This window comes from Oncorhynchus mykiss, chromosome 27 (genome assembly GCF_013265735.2).
Source record: "Oncorhynchus mykiss isolate Arlee chromosome 27, USDA_OmykA_1.1, whole genome shotgun sequence".
NCBI lineage: Eukaryota > Metazoa > Chordata > Actinopteri > Salmoniformes > Salmonidae > Oncorhynchus > Oncorhynchus mykiss.
The window spans coordinates 48,723,039-48,741,304 of record NC_048591.1 but is presented as its reverse complement, the minus strand read 5'-3'; the positions used below and the strand labels follow the sequence as shown (position 1 = coordinate 48,741,304).

The 18,266-nt window shown below is 41.3% G+C and overlaps 1 protein-coding gene across 2 annotated transcripts in view; it reads right to left on the bottom strand.

Moving 5' to 3' along the window:
• Window positions 1-18,266, bottom strand: part of zmp:0000001236 (mastermind-like protein 2) — a 141,310-nt gene that overhangs the window by 33,377 nt on the left and 89,667 nt on the right. For both annotated transcript variants that reach the window (XM_036964717.1, XM_036964718.1), the window contains exon 3: window positions 13,929-15,233. In XM_036964717.1, coding sequence (XP_036820612.1) covers window positions 13,929-15,233 — 1,305 coding nt within the window. The remainder of the gene's footprint in view (window positions 1-13,928; window positions 15,234-18,266) is intronic.

Below are 18,266 nucleotides of genomic sequence, written 5' to 3'. Positions count from 1 at the left end.
CCCCTTCTCACTCAGACTCCACTCTCCCCATCTCTCTCAGCCTCCACTCTCCCCCATCTCTCTCAGCCTCCACTCTCCCCATCTCTCTCAGCCTCCACTTTCTCCCCTCTCTAAGCCACAACTTTCCCCAATCTCTCTCAGCCTCCACTCTCCCCAATCTCTCTCAGTCCACTACTACTACTATTACTACCACTACTACTACTACTACCACTATTGCTAGTACTACTACTACTACTACCATTACTACTACTACTACTACAACAATTACTACTACTACTACAATTACTACTACTACTATTACTACAATTACTACTACTACCAATATTACTACTACTACTATTGCTATTACTACTATTACTACTACTATTACTACTACTATTTCTACAACTACTACTACTACTACCACTATTACTACTACTACTACTACTACTACCACTATTACTACTACTACCACTACTACTACTACTACTACTACTACTACTACTACTATTACCATTACAACTATTACTACTACTACTACTACTATTACCATTACAACTATTACTACTACTACTATTACCGATACTATTACTACTACTACTACTACTAATGCCACTATTACTATTACTACTATTACTACTACTATTACTACCACTACTACTACTACTATTACTACTACTACTACTATTACCGATACTATTACTATTACTACTACTACTAATACCACTATTACTATTACTACTATTACTACCACTACTACTACTACTATTACTACTACTACTACCACTAATACCACTACCACTACTACTACTACTATTACTACTACTACCACTATTACTACTACTACTACTACTACTACTACTACTACTACTACTACTACTACTATTACCATTACAACTATTACTACTACTACTATTACCGATACTATTACTATTACTACTACTACTAATACCACTATTACTATTACTACTATTACTACTACTATTACTACCACTACTACTACTACTATTACTACTACTACTACCACTACCACTAATACCACTACCACTACTACTACTACTATTACTACTATTACTACTAGTACTATTACTACTAGTACTAGTTCTATCACTATTACTACTACTACCATTACTACTACTACTACTACTACAATTACTACTACTACTACTATTTCTACTACTACTACTACTACTACCACTATTACTACTACTATTACTACTACTACTACTATTACCGATACTATTGCTATTACTACTACCACTATTACTACTACTACTACTACTACTACTACTACCACTACTATTACTACTACCACTACTACTACTACTACTACTATTACTACTACTATTACTACTACCACTATTACTACTACTATTACCACTATTACTACTACTACTACTACTACTACCACTATTACTACTACTATTACCACTATTAGTACTACTACCATCACTATTACTACCACCACTATTACTACTACTACTACTACTATTACTACCACCACTATTACTACTACTATTACTACTACTACTACTACTACTACTACTACCACTATTACCACTACTACCACCACTATTACTACCACCACTATTACTACTACTACTACTACTACTACTACTACTACTATTACTACCACCACTATTACTACTACTATTACTACTACTACTACTACTACTACTACTACCACCGCTATTACTACTACTATTACCGCTATTACTACTACTACTACTACTACTACTACTACTACTACTACTATTACTACTACTACACTGATGCTAATATGACTACTATTCATACCACTACTACTGCTAGTAACAGCACAAAGCAGTATCAGATAATGTCTTACCCTTCGTAAACCATGGTATCAAATAGATTTCTATGGTCTCTAAGGATGCAAATGTCCCGTCAGCTGACTTTGTGACTGCCTGATTCTCTTTCACCAGCACCTAGTGACAATCCAACAACTGACCAAGTTCCTTCCTGTCCTACTCTCCTTTCCTCTCTTCCTCTGCCCTATTCCCACTTAATCTGAAAACCAAGACCTTACAATATCTCCCTCTCCTCTCCCTCTCCTCTTCTGTGGTTTCGCATTCTCATTCCGCACAAAGGAACTACGGCTAGAATATACTATTTCTGCAGTGAGACATAAAAAATAAAAAAAAGGATACGCTCTTTAAATCTCCCCAATCATAACAGATCAGTGTTGAATCTCCAGAACTGGGCTCAGTAGATTACTGTCATCTTCTACTACTTGTCCCTTGTAGCTAACAACCTCCAATTAACAGCCCCTGCTGTGCCCATCCCTGTCCTGACGCAGAGTCGGCATGACAGCCGGGGAGATTAGCAGTCCTGCATGTTCCTCTAGACACGCTCTGGCAAGCCGTGTCATCATCACAAACCTTTCCAGGGGAAATACATATTCAAGAGAGAGAGAGAGACACACACAACTTGTTATGTCTGAAATGGCAGCCTATTCCCTATGTAGTGCACTACTTTAGACCAGGGCACCCTATTCCCTATGTAGTGCAGAACTTTTGACCATGGCACTCTGGGTTCTGCTATGGGATCTGGTTTAAAGTAGTCCACTGCATAGGGAATAGGGTGCCATTTGGGAAGCAAACCAAGAGAAGACAGAAGAAGAAAAATACCCAAACAATGTAGAATGAGAAGGGATAGAACACCAGGAAACAGCTAGCTTCACACTGTTGTTCCTTACAGATTTACACAGCAGAGTGCCGAGCCCACCAACAAAGCCATCGCCATGAGCCAAACTGAGACCAGAAGAAACTGAGGAGTGATAAGCATGATACAGAGACAGGCTCTCTCCTTCTCCTTCTTCCTCACCTCGCTCTCTCTCTCTCTCTCTCACCCCCTCTCACTCTCTTTATCTCCCTCTCTCTCTCTCTCTCTCTCTCTTTGTCTCTACCTCTCCATCTCTCTCTCACCCCTCCCTCTCTCTGTCTCTACCTCTCCATCTCTCTCTCTCACCCCCTCTCACTCTCTCTCTCTTTATCTCCTTCTCACCCCCCCACCCTCTCCTTTCTCTCTTTGTCTCCACCTCTCCCTCTCACCCCTGCCTCTCTTTGTCTCCACCTCTCTCGCACTCTCCCTCTCACCCCTCCCTCTCTCTCTTTGTCTCTACCTCTCCATCTCTCACCCCTCTCTGTCTCTACCTCTCCATCTCTCTCTCACCCCTCCCTCTCTCCATCTTTGTCTCTACCTCTCCATCTCTCACCCCTCTCTGTCTCTTCCTCTCCATCTCTCTCTCACCCCTCCCTCTCTCCATCTTTGTCTCTACCTCTCCATCTCTCACCCCTCGCTCTCTCTGTCTCTACCTCTCCATCTCTCTCACCCCTCCCTCTCTCTCTTTGTCTCTACCTCTCCATCTCTCACCCCTCTTTGTCTCTACTTCTCCATCTCTCTCACCCCTCCCTCTCTATCTTTGTCTCCACCTCTCCATCTCTCACCCCTCCCTCTCTCTCTCACCCCTCCCTCTCCATCTTTGTCTCTACCTCTCCATCTCTCACCCCTCTCTACCTCTCCATCTCTCACCCCTCTCTATCTCTCTTTGTCTCTACCTCTCCATCTCGCACCTCTCTCTCTCTCTCTTTTTCTCTACCTCTCCATCTCTATCTCACACCCCTCTCTATCTCTTTGTCTGTGTGAGCCATGTCTCTATATCAGTCCTGTATCTTGTTTTGGTAGCTGTGGGATAGGGTTGGAAATCAATAGGTATATATCAATAATTGAAAGGAAGAGATTGCCAAACATTTTTTAATGAAGAGATCATTGAAGAGATTCCCAATTGTTTTGTGTGTTTTTTTTCCACGCTGATCTTAACTTTGTTTGTACATAATGTCTCCGCCATCATTTCCTATGACCCCCCAAAAATCTTCTGGACATCAGAACTGCCCTCCCAAGCAAAAAGACAGTAGCTGCTCATTTCGTCAAAAATTAGTTAATGTCATTTTTGTTGCATTACTTACATACATGCTTAATCACGTGGGCAAGTATCCTGCTTCTAGTGTATTGAGTTCAGGAGAAAATGGGGGTCGTTTTAGCAGTAACTGCAAAACGTTTCAACCTGCCTTTGGCTGCAGTTACTGTGTTTTACCTTGGTTTCATATCACTTTATTCTGATAGTGATGCAGTCAAACCTCTATGACACTGACTGACAGCTACACACACACAGTACATTGCTAATCTAGGGATACAACACCATGGCACCCTGTTCCCGGCAGACAATGATGGTTGAACGGGCTCTGAAACGCCGACATCCAGACCCTGGTAAGAACCTGCTAGCTAAGTACATCTGACATCAATATTAATTAGCTAGCAAGTAAAGCGAGCGTAGACAAACAATGCTACCTGCTCTCATAAGAGGAGATCTGCAATTGATACTAACTTCAATCTATTTGCCATAAAATGAATTATATTCTGAAATTTCATCTGATGGTTTCTTTGAATCACCGTACATACACCATTACACACCATTTCTAGCCAGTGACAACCACCTAGCTAAAACTGACGCGCCCAAAACCAAAACCTACCTAGCTAGCATTAGCATGAAGCAATAGATTTGTGCTACATGTTCCCACGAGAGACTATCAGCACTTTATACTAGCTTGAATCTATTATACCTAGAATTAAAATAATCCCTATAGTTATATTCTGACATTCCATGGGTTATTTGAATCAGTAACATTACACACACACACACACACACACACACACACACACACACACACACACACAATTGCTCATCAATAATATATCTACTCACATGTTCAGGGTTTTTGGTTCTCTTTTCTATTCCACTGACCCAGTCAGGAAAGTTAAAATCCCAAATTGTATCTGTCACCTTTGTTGGTGGTATATGTCATGTGTCATATCTTTGTTGGTGGTATATGTCATATGTCATATCTTTGTTGGTGGTATATGTCATATGTCATATCTTTGTTGGTGGTATATGTCATGTGTCATATCTTTGTTGGTGGTATATGTCATACCTTTGTTGGTGGTATATGTCATATGTCATATCTTTGTTGGTGGTATATGTCATATGTCATATCTTTGTTGGTGGTATATGTCATATCTTTGTTGGTGGTATATGTCATATGTCATATCTTTGTTGGTGGTATATGTCATATGTCATATCTTTGTTGGTGGTATATGTCATATCTTTGTTGGTGGTATATGTCATACCTTTGTTGGTGGTATATGTCATACCTTTGTTGGTGGTATATGTCATACCTTTGTTGGTGGTATATGTCATACCTTTGTTGGTGGTATATGTCATATGTCATATCTTTGTTGGTGGTATATGTCATATGTCATATCTTTGTTGGTGGTATATGTCATATCTTTGTTGGTGGTATATGTCATACCTTTGTTGGTGGTATATGTCATACCTTTGTTGGTGGTATATGTCATACCTTTGTTGGTGGTATATGTCATACCTTTGTTGGTGGTATATGTCATATGTCATATCTTTGTTGGTGGTTTATGTCATACCTTTGTTGGTGGTATATGTCATACCTTTGTTGGTGGTATATGTCATATGTCATATCTTTGTTGGTGGTATATGTCATATGTCATATCTTTGTTGGTGGTATATGTCATATCTTTGTTGGTGGTATATGTCATATGTCATATCTTTGTTGGTGGTATATGTCATATGTCATACCTTTGTTGGTGGTATATGTCATGTGTCATATCTTTGTTGGTGGTATATGTCATATCTTTGTTGGTGGTATATGTCATACCTTTGTTGGTGGTATATGTCATGTGTCATATCTTTGTTGGTGGTATATGTCATGTGTCATACCTTTGTTGGTGGTATATGTCATATGTCATATCTTTGTTGGTGGTATATGTCATATGTCATACCTTTGTTGGTGGTATATGTCATGTGTCATATCTTTGTTGGTGGTATATGTCATGTGTCATATCTTTGTTGGTGGTATATGTCATATGTCATATCTTTGTTGGTGGTATATGTCATATCTTTGTTGGTGGTATATGTCATACCTTTGTTGGTGGTATATGTCATATGTCATACCTTTGTTGGTGGTATATGTCATACCTTTGTTGGTGGTATATGTCATATCTTTGTTGGTGGTATATGTCATGTGTCATATCTTTGTTGGTGGTATATGTCATATGTCATATCTTTGTTGGTGGTATATGTCATATCTTTGTTGGTGGTATATGTCATATCTTTGTTGGTGGTATATGTCATATCTTTGTTGGTGGTATATGTCATATGTCATATCTTTGTTGGTGGTATATGTCATATGTCATATCTTTGTTGGTGGTATATGTCATATGTCATATCTTTGTTGGTGGTATATGTCATACCTTTGTTGGTGGTATATGTCATATCTTTGTTGGTGGTATATGTCATACCTTTGTTGGTGGTATATGTCATATGTCATATCTTTGTTGGTGGTATATGTCATATGTCATACCTTTGTTGGTGGTATATGTCATATGTCATATCTTTGTTGGTGGTATATGTCATACCTTTGTTGGTGGTATATGTCATACCTTTGTTGGTGGTATATGTCATATGTCATATCTTTGTTGGTGGTATATGTCATACCTTTGTTGGTGGTATATGTCATGTGTCATATCTTTGTTGGTGGTATATGTCATATCTTTGTTGGTGGTATATGTCATATCTTTGTTGGTGGTATATGTCATGTGTCATACCTTTGTTGGTGGTATATGTCATATGTCATACCTTTGTTGGTGGTATATGTCATGTGTCATATCTTTGTTGGTGGTATATGTCATACCTTTGTTGGTGGTATATGTCATGTGTCATATCTTTGTTGGTGGTATATGTCATATCTTTGTTGGTGGGATATGTCATATGTCATATCTTTGTTGGTGGTATATGTCATATGTCATATCTTTGTTGGTGGTATATGTCATATGTCATATCTTTGTTGGTGGTATATGTCATACCTTTGTTGGTGGTATATGTCATATCTTTGTTGGTGGTATATGTCATATGTCATATCTTTGTTGGTGGTATATGTCATATATCATATCTTTGTTGGTGGTATATGTCATATGTCATATCTTTGTTGGTGGTATATGTCATATGTCATATCTTTGTTGGTGGTATATGTCATGTGTCATACCTTTGTTGGTGGTATATGTCATGTGTCATATCTTTGTTGGTGGTATATGTCATATCTTTGTTGGTGGTATATGTCATATGTCATATCTTTGTTGGTGGTATATGTCATATGTCATATCTTTGTTGGTGGTATATGTCATACCTTTGTTGGTGGTATATGTCATATGTCATACCTTTGTTGGTGGTATATGTCATATCTTTGTTGGTGGTATATGTAATATCTTTGTTGGTGGTATATGTCATACCTTTGTTGGTGGTATATGTCATACCTTTGTTGGTGGTATATGTCATACCTTTGTTGGTGGTATATGTCATATGTCATACCTTTGTTGGTGGTATATGTCATACCTTTGTTGGTGGTATATGTCATATGTCATACCTTTGTTGGTGGTATATGTCATATCTTTGTTGGTGGTATATGTCATATGTCATACCTTTGTTTGTGGTATATGTCATATGTCATATCTTTGTTGGTGGTATATGTCATATGTCATACCTTTGTTGGTGGTATATGTCATATCTTTGTTGGTGGTATATGTCATATGTCATATCTTTGTTGGTGGTATATGTCATATCTTTGTTGGTGGTATATGTCATATCTTTGTTGGTGGTATATGTCATATGTCATACCTTTGTTGGTGGTATATGTCATATGTCATATCTTTGTTGGTGGTATATGTCATACCTTTGTTGGTGGTATATGTCATATGTCATATCTTTGTTGGTGGTATATGTCATATCTTTGTTGGTGGTATATGTCATACCTTTGTTGGTGGTATATGTCATATATCATACCTTTGTTGGTGGTATATGTCATATGTCATACCTTTGTTGGTGGTATATGTCATGTGTCATATCTTTGTTGGTGGTTTATGTCATACCTTTGTTGGTGGTATATGTCATATGTCATATCTTTGTTGGTGGTATATGTCATATCTTTGTTGGTGGTATATGTCATATCTTTGTTGGTGGTATATGTCATATCTTTGTTGGTGGTATATGTCATGTGTCATACCTTTGTTGGTGGTTTATGTCATACCTTTGTTGGTGGTATATGTCATATGTCATATCTTTGTTGGTGGTATATGTCATATGTCATATCTTTGTTGGTGGTATATGTCATGTGTCATACCTTTGTTGGTGGTATATGTCATATGTCATACCTTTGTTGGTGGTTTATGTCATACCTTTGTTGGTGGTATATGTCATACCTTTGTTGGTGGTATATGTCATATGTCATATCTTTGTTGGTGGTATATGTCATATCTTTGTTGGTGGTATATGTCATATGTCATATCTTTGTTGGTGGTATATGTCATATGTCATATCTTTGTTGGTGGTATATGTCATGTGTCATACCTTTGTTGGTGGTATATGTCATATGTCATACCTTTGTTGGTGGTTTATGTCATACCTTTGTTGGTGGTATATGTCATACCTTTGTTGGTGGTATATGTCATATGTCATATCTTTGTTGGTGGTATATGTCATATCTTTGTTGGTGGTATATGTCATACCTTTGTTGGTGGTATATGTCATGTGTCATATCTTTGTTGGTGGTATATGTCATATCTTTGTTGGTGGTATATGTCATATGTCATATCTTTGTTGGTGGTATATGTCATATGTCATACCTTTGTTGGTGGTATATGTCATATGTCATATCTTTGTTGGTGGTATATGTCATATGTCATATCTTTGTTGGTGGTATATGTCATATGTCATACCTTTGTTGGTGGTATATGTCATATCTTTGTTGGTGGTATATGTCATATGTCATACCTTTGTTGGTGGTATATGTCATATGTCATACCTTTGTTGGTGGTATATGTCATATCTTTGTTGGTGGTATATGTCATATGTCATACCTTTGTTGGTGGTATATGTCATATGTCATATCTTTGTTGGTGGTATATGTCATATGTCATACCTTTGTTGGTGGTATATGTCATATGTCATATCTTTGTTGGTGGTATATGTCATGTGTCATACCTTTGTTGGTGGTATATGTCATGTGTCATACCTTTGTTGGTGGTATATGTCATGTGTCATATCTTTGTTGGTGGTATATGTCATATCTTTGTTGGTGGTATATGTCATTAGCACAACAAGCTTGGACTTGCCAGCTCAATGTACCTGCTTCAGTGCCGTCATTACATGAACGCAGAAAAACAACAGTTTTACATGACTTCCACCAACCCCTGTGGTCTAGATGACTAGTATCTATGCGGATCAAAGTTGCCATGTTGAGGGTGTATTAGGACAGGACAACCATGTCAACACTATTCCTGTCAATGTCCATCCATGCAACAAAAATAAAAGTGTATTTGTAAATAAAGATGAACATTTAAGAGCCTTTTTGGGGGCAGGTATGAAATTAAGTTATTAAGTTAAGTTATTAAGTTATGACAGTGGGAATTATTATGTTTGCGCAAGATAAAATCAACATATTATAGAATAATTGAAAACGATTATAGTTGTTATGTTTGCGCAAGATAAAATCAACATATTATAGAATAATTTAAAACGATTATAGTTGTTATGTTTGCACAAGATAAAATCAACATATTATAGAATAATTGAAAACGATTATAGTTATTATGTTTGCACACCAGAAAATGTCAGTATTAATTATTATCATCAGATTAGAATCATTAGGATGCATGTCCCTGATTACTTTCTCCAAGACTCCACCAATGGCTAAGCCATGTGGTCGCCAAATGCAAGAGGCAATGTACACATATTTTTTTTCAGAGGGTAGGCAAAATGAGATATGGGAAAAGTATTGGGAGATGAAGTATAAGGAGAAGAGGACATGGATCTTTCACATGGTGGCACAGCAATCTAAGAAAAAAAATCACTGTTGGAGCTGACAGGTCAACGCAGCAGGTCGTTTCTGTACCATCTTCCAAACCAGAGTGGTTCTGTACAACAGGTGTGCAACGTGTTTTTTCTGACAACATTGGGCTACCACCCAGAGAATGACAGGCTGATTGTCTTGACGATGGGCAAGTCAATCACCACCAAACTGATTCCACCAAAGGACCGGAGGGGAAACAAAGCTTCAGCAAATTTAACATGAATCCTGCAACACATTGAGTCCTTCCATCCCCCAATCAGCCACTACAGACGAGAGCCCCACACCGCCTCTACCTCCCTACTGACGTCAATATTCGGTTCATGCATAATGACTACAAGGAGAATGTCACGTTCCCCAGTTTCTGTGTTGTGGGTTTGTGCAAATGTATGTGTGTATTTCAGGAAATGGCTTCTTGGATTCCCCCAAGCAGCTGATTGGTCGGCCCCAGCGATGCCAGCTGCGGTTACGAAACATATCGCAAGGCGGCAAAGGGAAGGAACATCAGCTTGGAGAGGAGGAGTGCGAGCTCTGTTTGGTGCAGGGTCATCATCTGAAGACGGAACACAGGGGAGAACGAGGCCATGGAAACCCAAGCCTGCCGAGACAACAGCCATGCAGCACCTGAATTCACCATCACCAACCTCGACTGTAGAAAATATGAGGAACATAATAATAGTCTGCAGGGGCAGAGCAGAAGCCATTACCGGGCTGATGCACAGAAAGATTGGCCAGAGGACTGGTCTGTGAGGAACATTGATATGCAAAAAGGTTATCATGCTCCCTCGCATGTCAGGTGTGAAAACAACATTGTTCACAATAAGAATCGTTGCCTATCTCGAGACATTCGCCACCATTGGAAAATGAGTCTCAAAATAAGAAGACAACAATCTCAGTGGTCGGAATGGCAGAGGAGAATACTTCATCTTACGTAACAGCACTGGAGAGGCAGAGAGATGTCAAGCCATCGGTGGAAAACTGGTCCCTCCTAACATCACTGGGGAGTGTTGTCTGTGCTGACTCAACTTTGATGCAGGACATCACCCTCCAGTTCTTCGAGCCAGGACACACCTTCACGACTGCAGACAGTTTCCACCATGGCGTGGAACAGGAAATGAAAGCTCGTCCTGGAGGTGTGGTGTACGACTTCGGGGACTTCCTCCATGTGGTCGCCACTTCCAAAGCAGGCAAAGTGGAGGTGGTGGAAATGAAAAAGGAAAACATCCTGGCATGGAAAGCTGGCCATTCCATCGTCAAGCTGAAGAAGGCAGCAGCACCAAAGCTGGAAGAGATGGCTGAGATCCAGATGAGGTGTGGATCCAGGTGTGGATTCTACAAATTCTCCCATGAAGAAAAGGACTTCACAGAGCTTGACTTCCTCATGAAGAAAGTCACTCTAGAGACACCCTCGACACTACGTATACAGGATAGAGGGATCCAAGAAGATGAACATCATCACCAAGCTGTGTCCTCTGATGCCTGCAAAATCGAAGGCAGTTCTGGAATGACTTGGCTTTGAACAGATGAGGAGTAATGTGGAGGAGCACTGAAGAAGATTGACTTAAAAATGAAATGTTACTTAAAAATGAAATGTTACTAGTCAACATTTTTTTCAATTGTAGCTAAATGTCATTTGGGTCCTCTTATGAATATGAATATGTAAATATGTTTAAAATGTATTCTTAAATCTGTTATTTACTTATCCATTCAAAAGTGTCATTTGAAAAAATACAAATAAAATGTTTTTATTAGCAATCTCATGGTCATTTGTGATCATTTGTATTATCCTACGTCATACTTCTATCACGTTCCATCAATATATATTACACGACATGTAATTCAAACAATTGCAGTGCTGCTTTTCACATAACAAGAGCTACTTGTCAAACACAGTATGTAATGTGACTGATGCAGAACCTACATCTCTATGTAAATGCAACTGGTATCTTAGTGGACGACACACAAAGGATGCAGTTGTAAATTCAACTGGTATCTTAGTGGACGACACACAAAGGATGCAGTTGTAAATTCAACTGGTATCTTAGTGGACGACACACAAAGGATGCAGTTGTAAATTCAACTGGTATCTTAGTGGACGACACACAAAGGATGCAGTTGTAAATTCAACTGGTATCTTAGTGGACGACACACAAAGGATGCAGTTACACAGACAGTAATTACACCGCTCTTGTGTTAATTAGCGTAAACTAACAAATGAAAATGGCAGCTCCTGCTCTTTGCTTTGGTATTACCCTGCAATTTATAACATATCATGCCAAGGAAGAAGGCCGTGACTGCTGTTTAAGGGTCAAAGGTCATGTCAGAGGTCAGGGTCAACATGAATAACAAATGTACTCATAGCAAGGCAACAGATCATTACATCTCCAATGAGCTCCCTAAAATGAATTTGGCTGGACAATAAAATCAACTTTGAAGCCATTTTTCTCAGGTCCACTCTATGAGCAGTTGCTGCCTTTTAGCTTGGGAGGGAAGAGAAGAGGGAAGAGGGATCACTAACCTCGATTTGGATGAACATTTCTACTTTAATGAGTCGGAAACTATGGACTTCCTGCTTACTCCGGACCAGGAAGTGAAAGTGGCGGCAAAAGAGAGGCAGGATAGGAAGCATCCTGACGAGACTACGTCGGAGAGCAAATAGACCGACATTGCCCTCCGTTTGATTGGTGAACGTGTAGTCACTGGAGAATAAACTGGACGAGCTCCATCAGAGACTATCCTATTAATCACTGGAGAATAAACTGGACGAGCTCCATCAGAGACTATCCTATTAATCACTGGAGAATAAACTGGATGAGCTCCATCAGAGACTATCCTATTAATCACTGGATAATAAACTGGATGAGCTCCATCAGAGACTATCCTATTAATCACTGGAGAATAAACTGGATGAGCTCCATCAGAGACTATCCTATTAATCACTGGAGAATAAACTGGATGAGTTCCATCAGAGACTATCCTATTAATCACTGGAGAATAAACTGGATGAGCTCCATCAGAGACTATCCTATTAATCACTGGAGAATAAACTGGATGAGCTCCATCAGAGACTATCCTATTAATCACTGGAGAATAAACTGGATGAGTTCCATCAGAGACTATCCTATTAATCACTGGAGAATAAACTGGATGAGCTCCATAGGAGACTATCCTATTAATCACTGGAGAATAAACTGGATGAGCTCCATCAGAGACTATCCTATTAATCACTGGAGAATAAACTGGATGAGCTCCATCAGAGACTATCCTATTAATCACTGGAGAATAAACTGGATGAGTTCCATCAGAGACTATCCTATTAATCACTGGAGAATAAACTGGATGAGCTCCATAGGAGACTATCCTATTAATCACTGGAGAATAAACTGGATGAGTTCCATCAGAGACTATCCTATTAATCACTGGAGAATAAACTGGATGAGCTCCATAGGAGACTATCCTATTAATCACTTAGAGACTAAAGTAAAGGTAAGGTAAAATAAAATGTTATTTGTCACATGCGTAGGATACAACAGGTTTATACAACAGGTTTACAACAGAACCCTGACCCTGATTTATGTATTAGATAGATATATGTATTAGACAGATATATGCATTAGATAGATATAGGTATTAGATAGAAATATGTATTAGATAGATATATGCATTTCTATTGCAGACATACAATATTAGTTTTCATATGATATTTGATGTGATATTTATTTCATATGATATTTGATGTGATAAATGTACTGTTTCATATAAACGATGGAACATATTTAAAACCCACTGATGTAGTCAACTCACGAAACCTCGAGTCTGAGTCGAGTCCCAAGTCCCTAGCGTTTAAGTCAAGTCAGAGTCCTGGGATTCAACCACTACAACACCGCAAGGATAGAATGCAAGTATCTATATTCGCCAAGTATTTATATAGGGGCTTATTACCTGTCGTTGTTGAGCCAGTTTAAAGTGGAGCCCAGGTCCAGCTCCATGCTGGCTGAGAGGGGTTCTCTGGGCCAGGGACTTGGGCTGCATATGAGGAGGCCCAGACATGGGCCGTTGCTGCTGGGGGTTCTGGTAGTTATGAACTGGGTGGTTCGTGTTCAAGTTCTGGGCTGAGGTGGACGGCTGTTGTTGTTGTTGATGGGCCGTAGTCTTACTCAGTGGACCTGCCATAGTGGAGGGTTGCTGGGATGCTTTGGGGCTGAAGTGGAGCATTGGTTTGTTGCTGAGCACCTTCATATCCAGGTGGCTGGAGGTGTTGTGTCCGTTGGGCTTGAACAGACAGTTGTTTATGACTTTACCCTGACTGTCCATGGAGGTCTGGGGGGTGATCCTCTGGCCCATTGAGGCCGGGTTGGAGAGCTTGTCCTGGGGGAAGGAGCTGGAGGAGGGCTGCGTGTTCCAACTGGTCCCTGGTCCTCCTCCCCCTCCAGCCTGAGCCTGTTGGTGTGGCTGTTGGTGGTGGAGCAGGGCCTGGGGGTTGGGCTGCTGCTGGTTCTGGTTGGCTGCCATCTGCTTTAGCTGCTCTGCATGGGACACCTCAGGCCAGCCAGGGAGACCTCTGCTGGGGGGTCCAGCCAGCCCTGAGGGCCCCTGGCCTTGGCTCTTCTGGTTGGTGATGGGGGAGGAGCTGGACATGGTGAAGGAGGGACCAGTGGATGCCGGGCGGAGCTGTGAGGAGCCACCATGGCCATGTGTCTGGCCGTAGTCTGGAGAGGAGTACTCTGTCTTGATGGGCTTCTCCAGGTGGGAGCAGAGGGTAGCTGCACTGCGCTCCAGATCCGCCAGGCCGAACGTATCGTCCTGCTTCAGCATCTTCTCAAACTCCTGGTCGTGCAGAGACGGGACGGTCTTGGTCAGCTCGTCGAACAGATCCTGAAGCTCCGGGTCGATCTGGCTGCTGAACACCATCATCTCAGTAGACCTCTGGCCGCAGGAAGTAACATGGTCTATAGGTTCCTTCTTCATCTCCTTCAGGGTCATGTTGATGAGGTCAGAGTTCATGACCCCATGGGGCATCATGTAGCCGCTGTTGTTGTTTTTCCTGTTTAGGGTGTGGCCTATGGACGATGCGTCGCCTCCCATGGACTGTGAGCTGAAGGAACAGGGCCCACCCAAACCACCGCTGCCCCCTTCCAGACGGACACGTTTGAAGTCCAGCCCCGACGGCCCACAGGACAGGCCATTCTGTTGGGAGGAGTAGCCCGGAGTATGGCCCTCAATCTTCCTCCTCAGAGACCCTTGGAGCTGTGGAGAAAAAGGAAAACTCTATTGAAAAAACTGCTCACAGTCACATTATCTTCATTTCAGAATACAATAGTAATTTCAAGTGGTGGCATGTTCTCATCGTTACAATGAGTATTTTCATATTTCTGTCTAAAAAAAAAAGGTACAAATACCCACTTCAATGCTATTACCTTCCTAATAGAATAACAATCTAACCAACAGATATATATATCATCAGCGTGACATCAATGTAACCAGATCTTTATGTAGCCAGGACAGCTGAAAACCTTGATGCATGGAAGGCAGACTTTCTTGACAAAAGGTCTTTGTCAAGGCTCTCAGATTAAAGCCGACTAGCGCTGGTCCAATTCGAGTGTTGTCTGAAGACAATCTAACAATTAAGATACCAATACCTCCTATATACAGTACAAATAAATCCTGTTCTTTGATGTTTTAAACCAATAAAAATGGTTATAATACAAATCTAGTCCGAGCACAAAGTGTCTCTATGTAAATTAATGACCATCTGCTTCGACAATCTGCTTCGACAATCTGCTTCGACAATCTGCTTCGACAATCTGCTTCGCCAATCTGCTTCGACAATCTGCTTCGACAATCTGCTTCGACAATCTGCTTCGCCAATCTGCTTCGCCAATCTGCTTCGACAATCTGCTTCGACAATCTGCTTCGACAATCTGCTTCGCCAATCTGCTTCGACAATCTGCTTCGACCATCTGCTTCGACAATCTGCTTCGACAATCTGCTTCGACAATCTGCTTCGACAATCTGCTTCGACAATCTGCTTCGACAATCTGCTTCGCCAATCTGCTTCGACAATCTGCTTCGACAATCTGCTTCGACAATCTGCTTCGACAATCTGCTTCGACAATCTGCTTCGACAATCTGCTTCGACAATCTGCTTCGACAATCTGCTTCGACAATCTGCTTCGACAATCTGCTTCGACAATCTGCTTCGACAATCTGCTTCGACAATCTGCTTCGACAATCTGCTTCGACAATCTGCTTCGACAATCTACTTCGACAATCTGCTTCGCCAATCTGCTTCGACAATCTACTTCGACAATCTGCTTCGACAATCTGCTTCGACAATCTGCTTCGACAATCTGCTTCGACAATCTGCTTCGACAATCTGCTTCGACAATCTGCTTCGACAATCTGCTTCGACAATCTGCTTCGACAATCTCCTTCGACAATCTGCTTCGACAATCTGCTTCGACAATCTGCTTCGACAATCTGCTTCGACAATCTGCTTCGACAATCTGCTTCGACAATCTGCTTCGACAATCTGCTTCGACAATCTGCTTCGACAATCTGCATCGACAATCTGCTTCGACAATCTGCTTCGACAATCTGCTTCGACAATCTGCTTCGAGGCCTTTAAACCTTGTCCATTTGACCAGCCAGCATGTTAGCAGATACTAGACCAGCCAGCATGTTAGCAGATACTAGACCAGCCAGCATGTTAGCAGATACTAGACCAGCCAGCATGTTAGCAGATACTAGACCAGCCAGCATGTTAGCAGATACTAGACCAGCCAGCATGTTATCAGATACTAGACCAGCCAGCATGTTAGCAGATACTAGACCAGCCAGCATGTTAGCAGATACTTGACCAGCCAGCATGTTAGCAGATACTTGATCTGCCAGCCAGCATGTTAGCAGATACTTGATCTGCCAGCCAGCATGTTAGCAGATACTTGATCAGCCAGCCAGCATATTAACAGAGACTTGACCAGCCAGCCAGCATATTAACAGAGACTTGACCAGCCAGCCAGCATATTAACAGAGACTTGGCCAGCCAGCCAGCATATTAACAGAGAATTGACCAGCCAGCATATTAACAGAGACTTGACCAGCCAGCATGTTAACAGAGACTTGGCCAGCCAGCATGTTAACAGAGACTTGACCAGCCAGCATGTTAACAGAGACTTGACCAGCCAGCCAGCATATTAACAGAGACTTGACCAGCCAGCATATTAACAGAGACTTGACCAGCCAGCATGTTAACAGAAACTTGGCCAGCCAGCATGTTAACAGAGACTTGACCAGCCAGCATGTTAACAGAGACTTGACCAGCCAGCCAGCATATTAACAGAGACTTGACCAGCCAGCATATTAACAGAGACTTGACCAGCCAGCATATTAACAGAGACTTGACCAGCCAGCATATTAACAGAGACTTGACCAGCCAGCATATTAACAGAGACTTGACCAGCCAGCATGTTAACAGAGACTTGACCAGCCAGCATGTTAACAGAAACTTGGCCAGCCAGCATGTTAACAGAGACTTGACCAGCCAGCATGTTAACAGAGACTTGACCAGCCAGCCAGCATATTAACAGAGACTAGACCAGCCAGCATATTAACAGAGACTTGACCAGCCAGCATATTAACAGAGACTTGACCAGCCAGCATATTAACAGAGACTTGACCAGCCAGCATATTAACAGAGACTTGACCAGCCAGCCAGCATATTAACAGAGACTTGACCAGCCAGCCAGCATATTAACAGAGACATGACCAGCCAGCATCTTAACAGAGACTTGGCCAGCCAGCATATTAACAGAGACTTGACCAGCCAGCATATTAACAGAGACTTGACCAGCCAGCATATTAACAGAGACTTGACCAGCCAGCCAGCATATTAACAGAGACTTGACCAGCCAGCCAGCATATTAACAGAGACATGACCAGCCAGCATCTTAACAGAGACTTGGCCAGCCAGCCAGCATGCTAGTAAAGACTAGACCAGCCAGCATGTTAGTAAAGACTAGACCAGCCAGCATGCTAGTAAAGACTAGACCAGCCAGCATGTTAGTAAAGACTAGACCAGCCAGCATGTTAGTAAAGACTAGACCAGCCAGCATGTTAGTAAAGACTAGACCAGCCAGCCAGCATGTTAGTAAAGACTAGACCAGCAAGCATGTTAGTAAAGACTAGACCAGCCAGCCAGCATGCTAGTAAAGACTAGACCAGCCAGCATGCTAGTAAAGACTAGACCAGCCAGCATGTTAGTAAAGACTAGACCAGCCA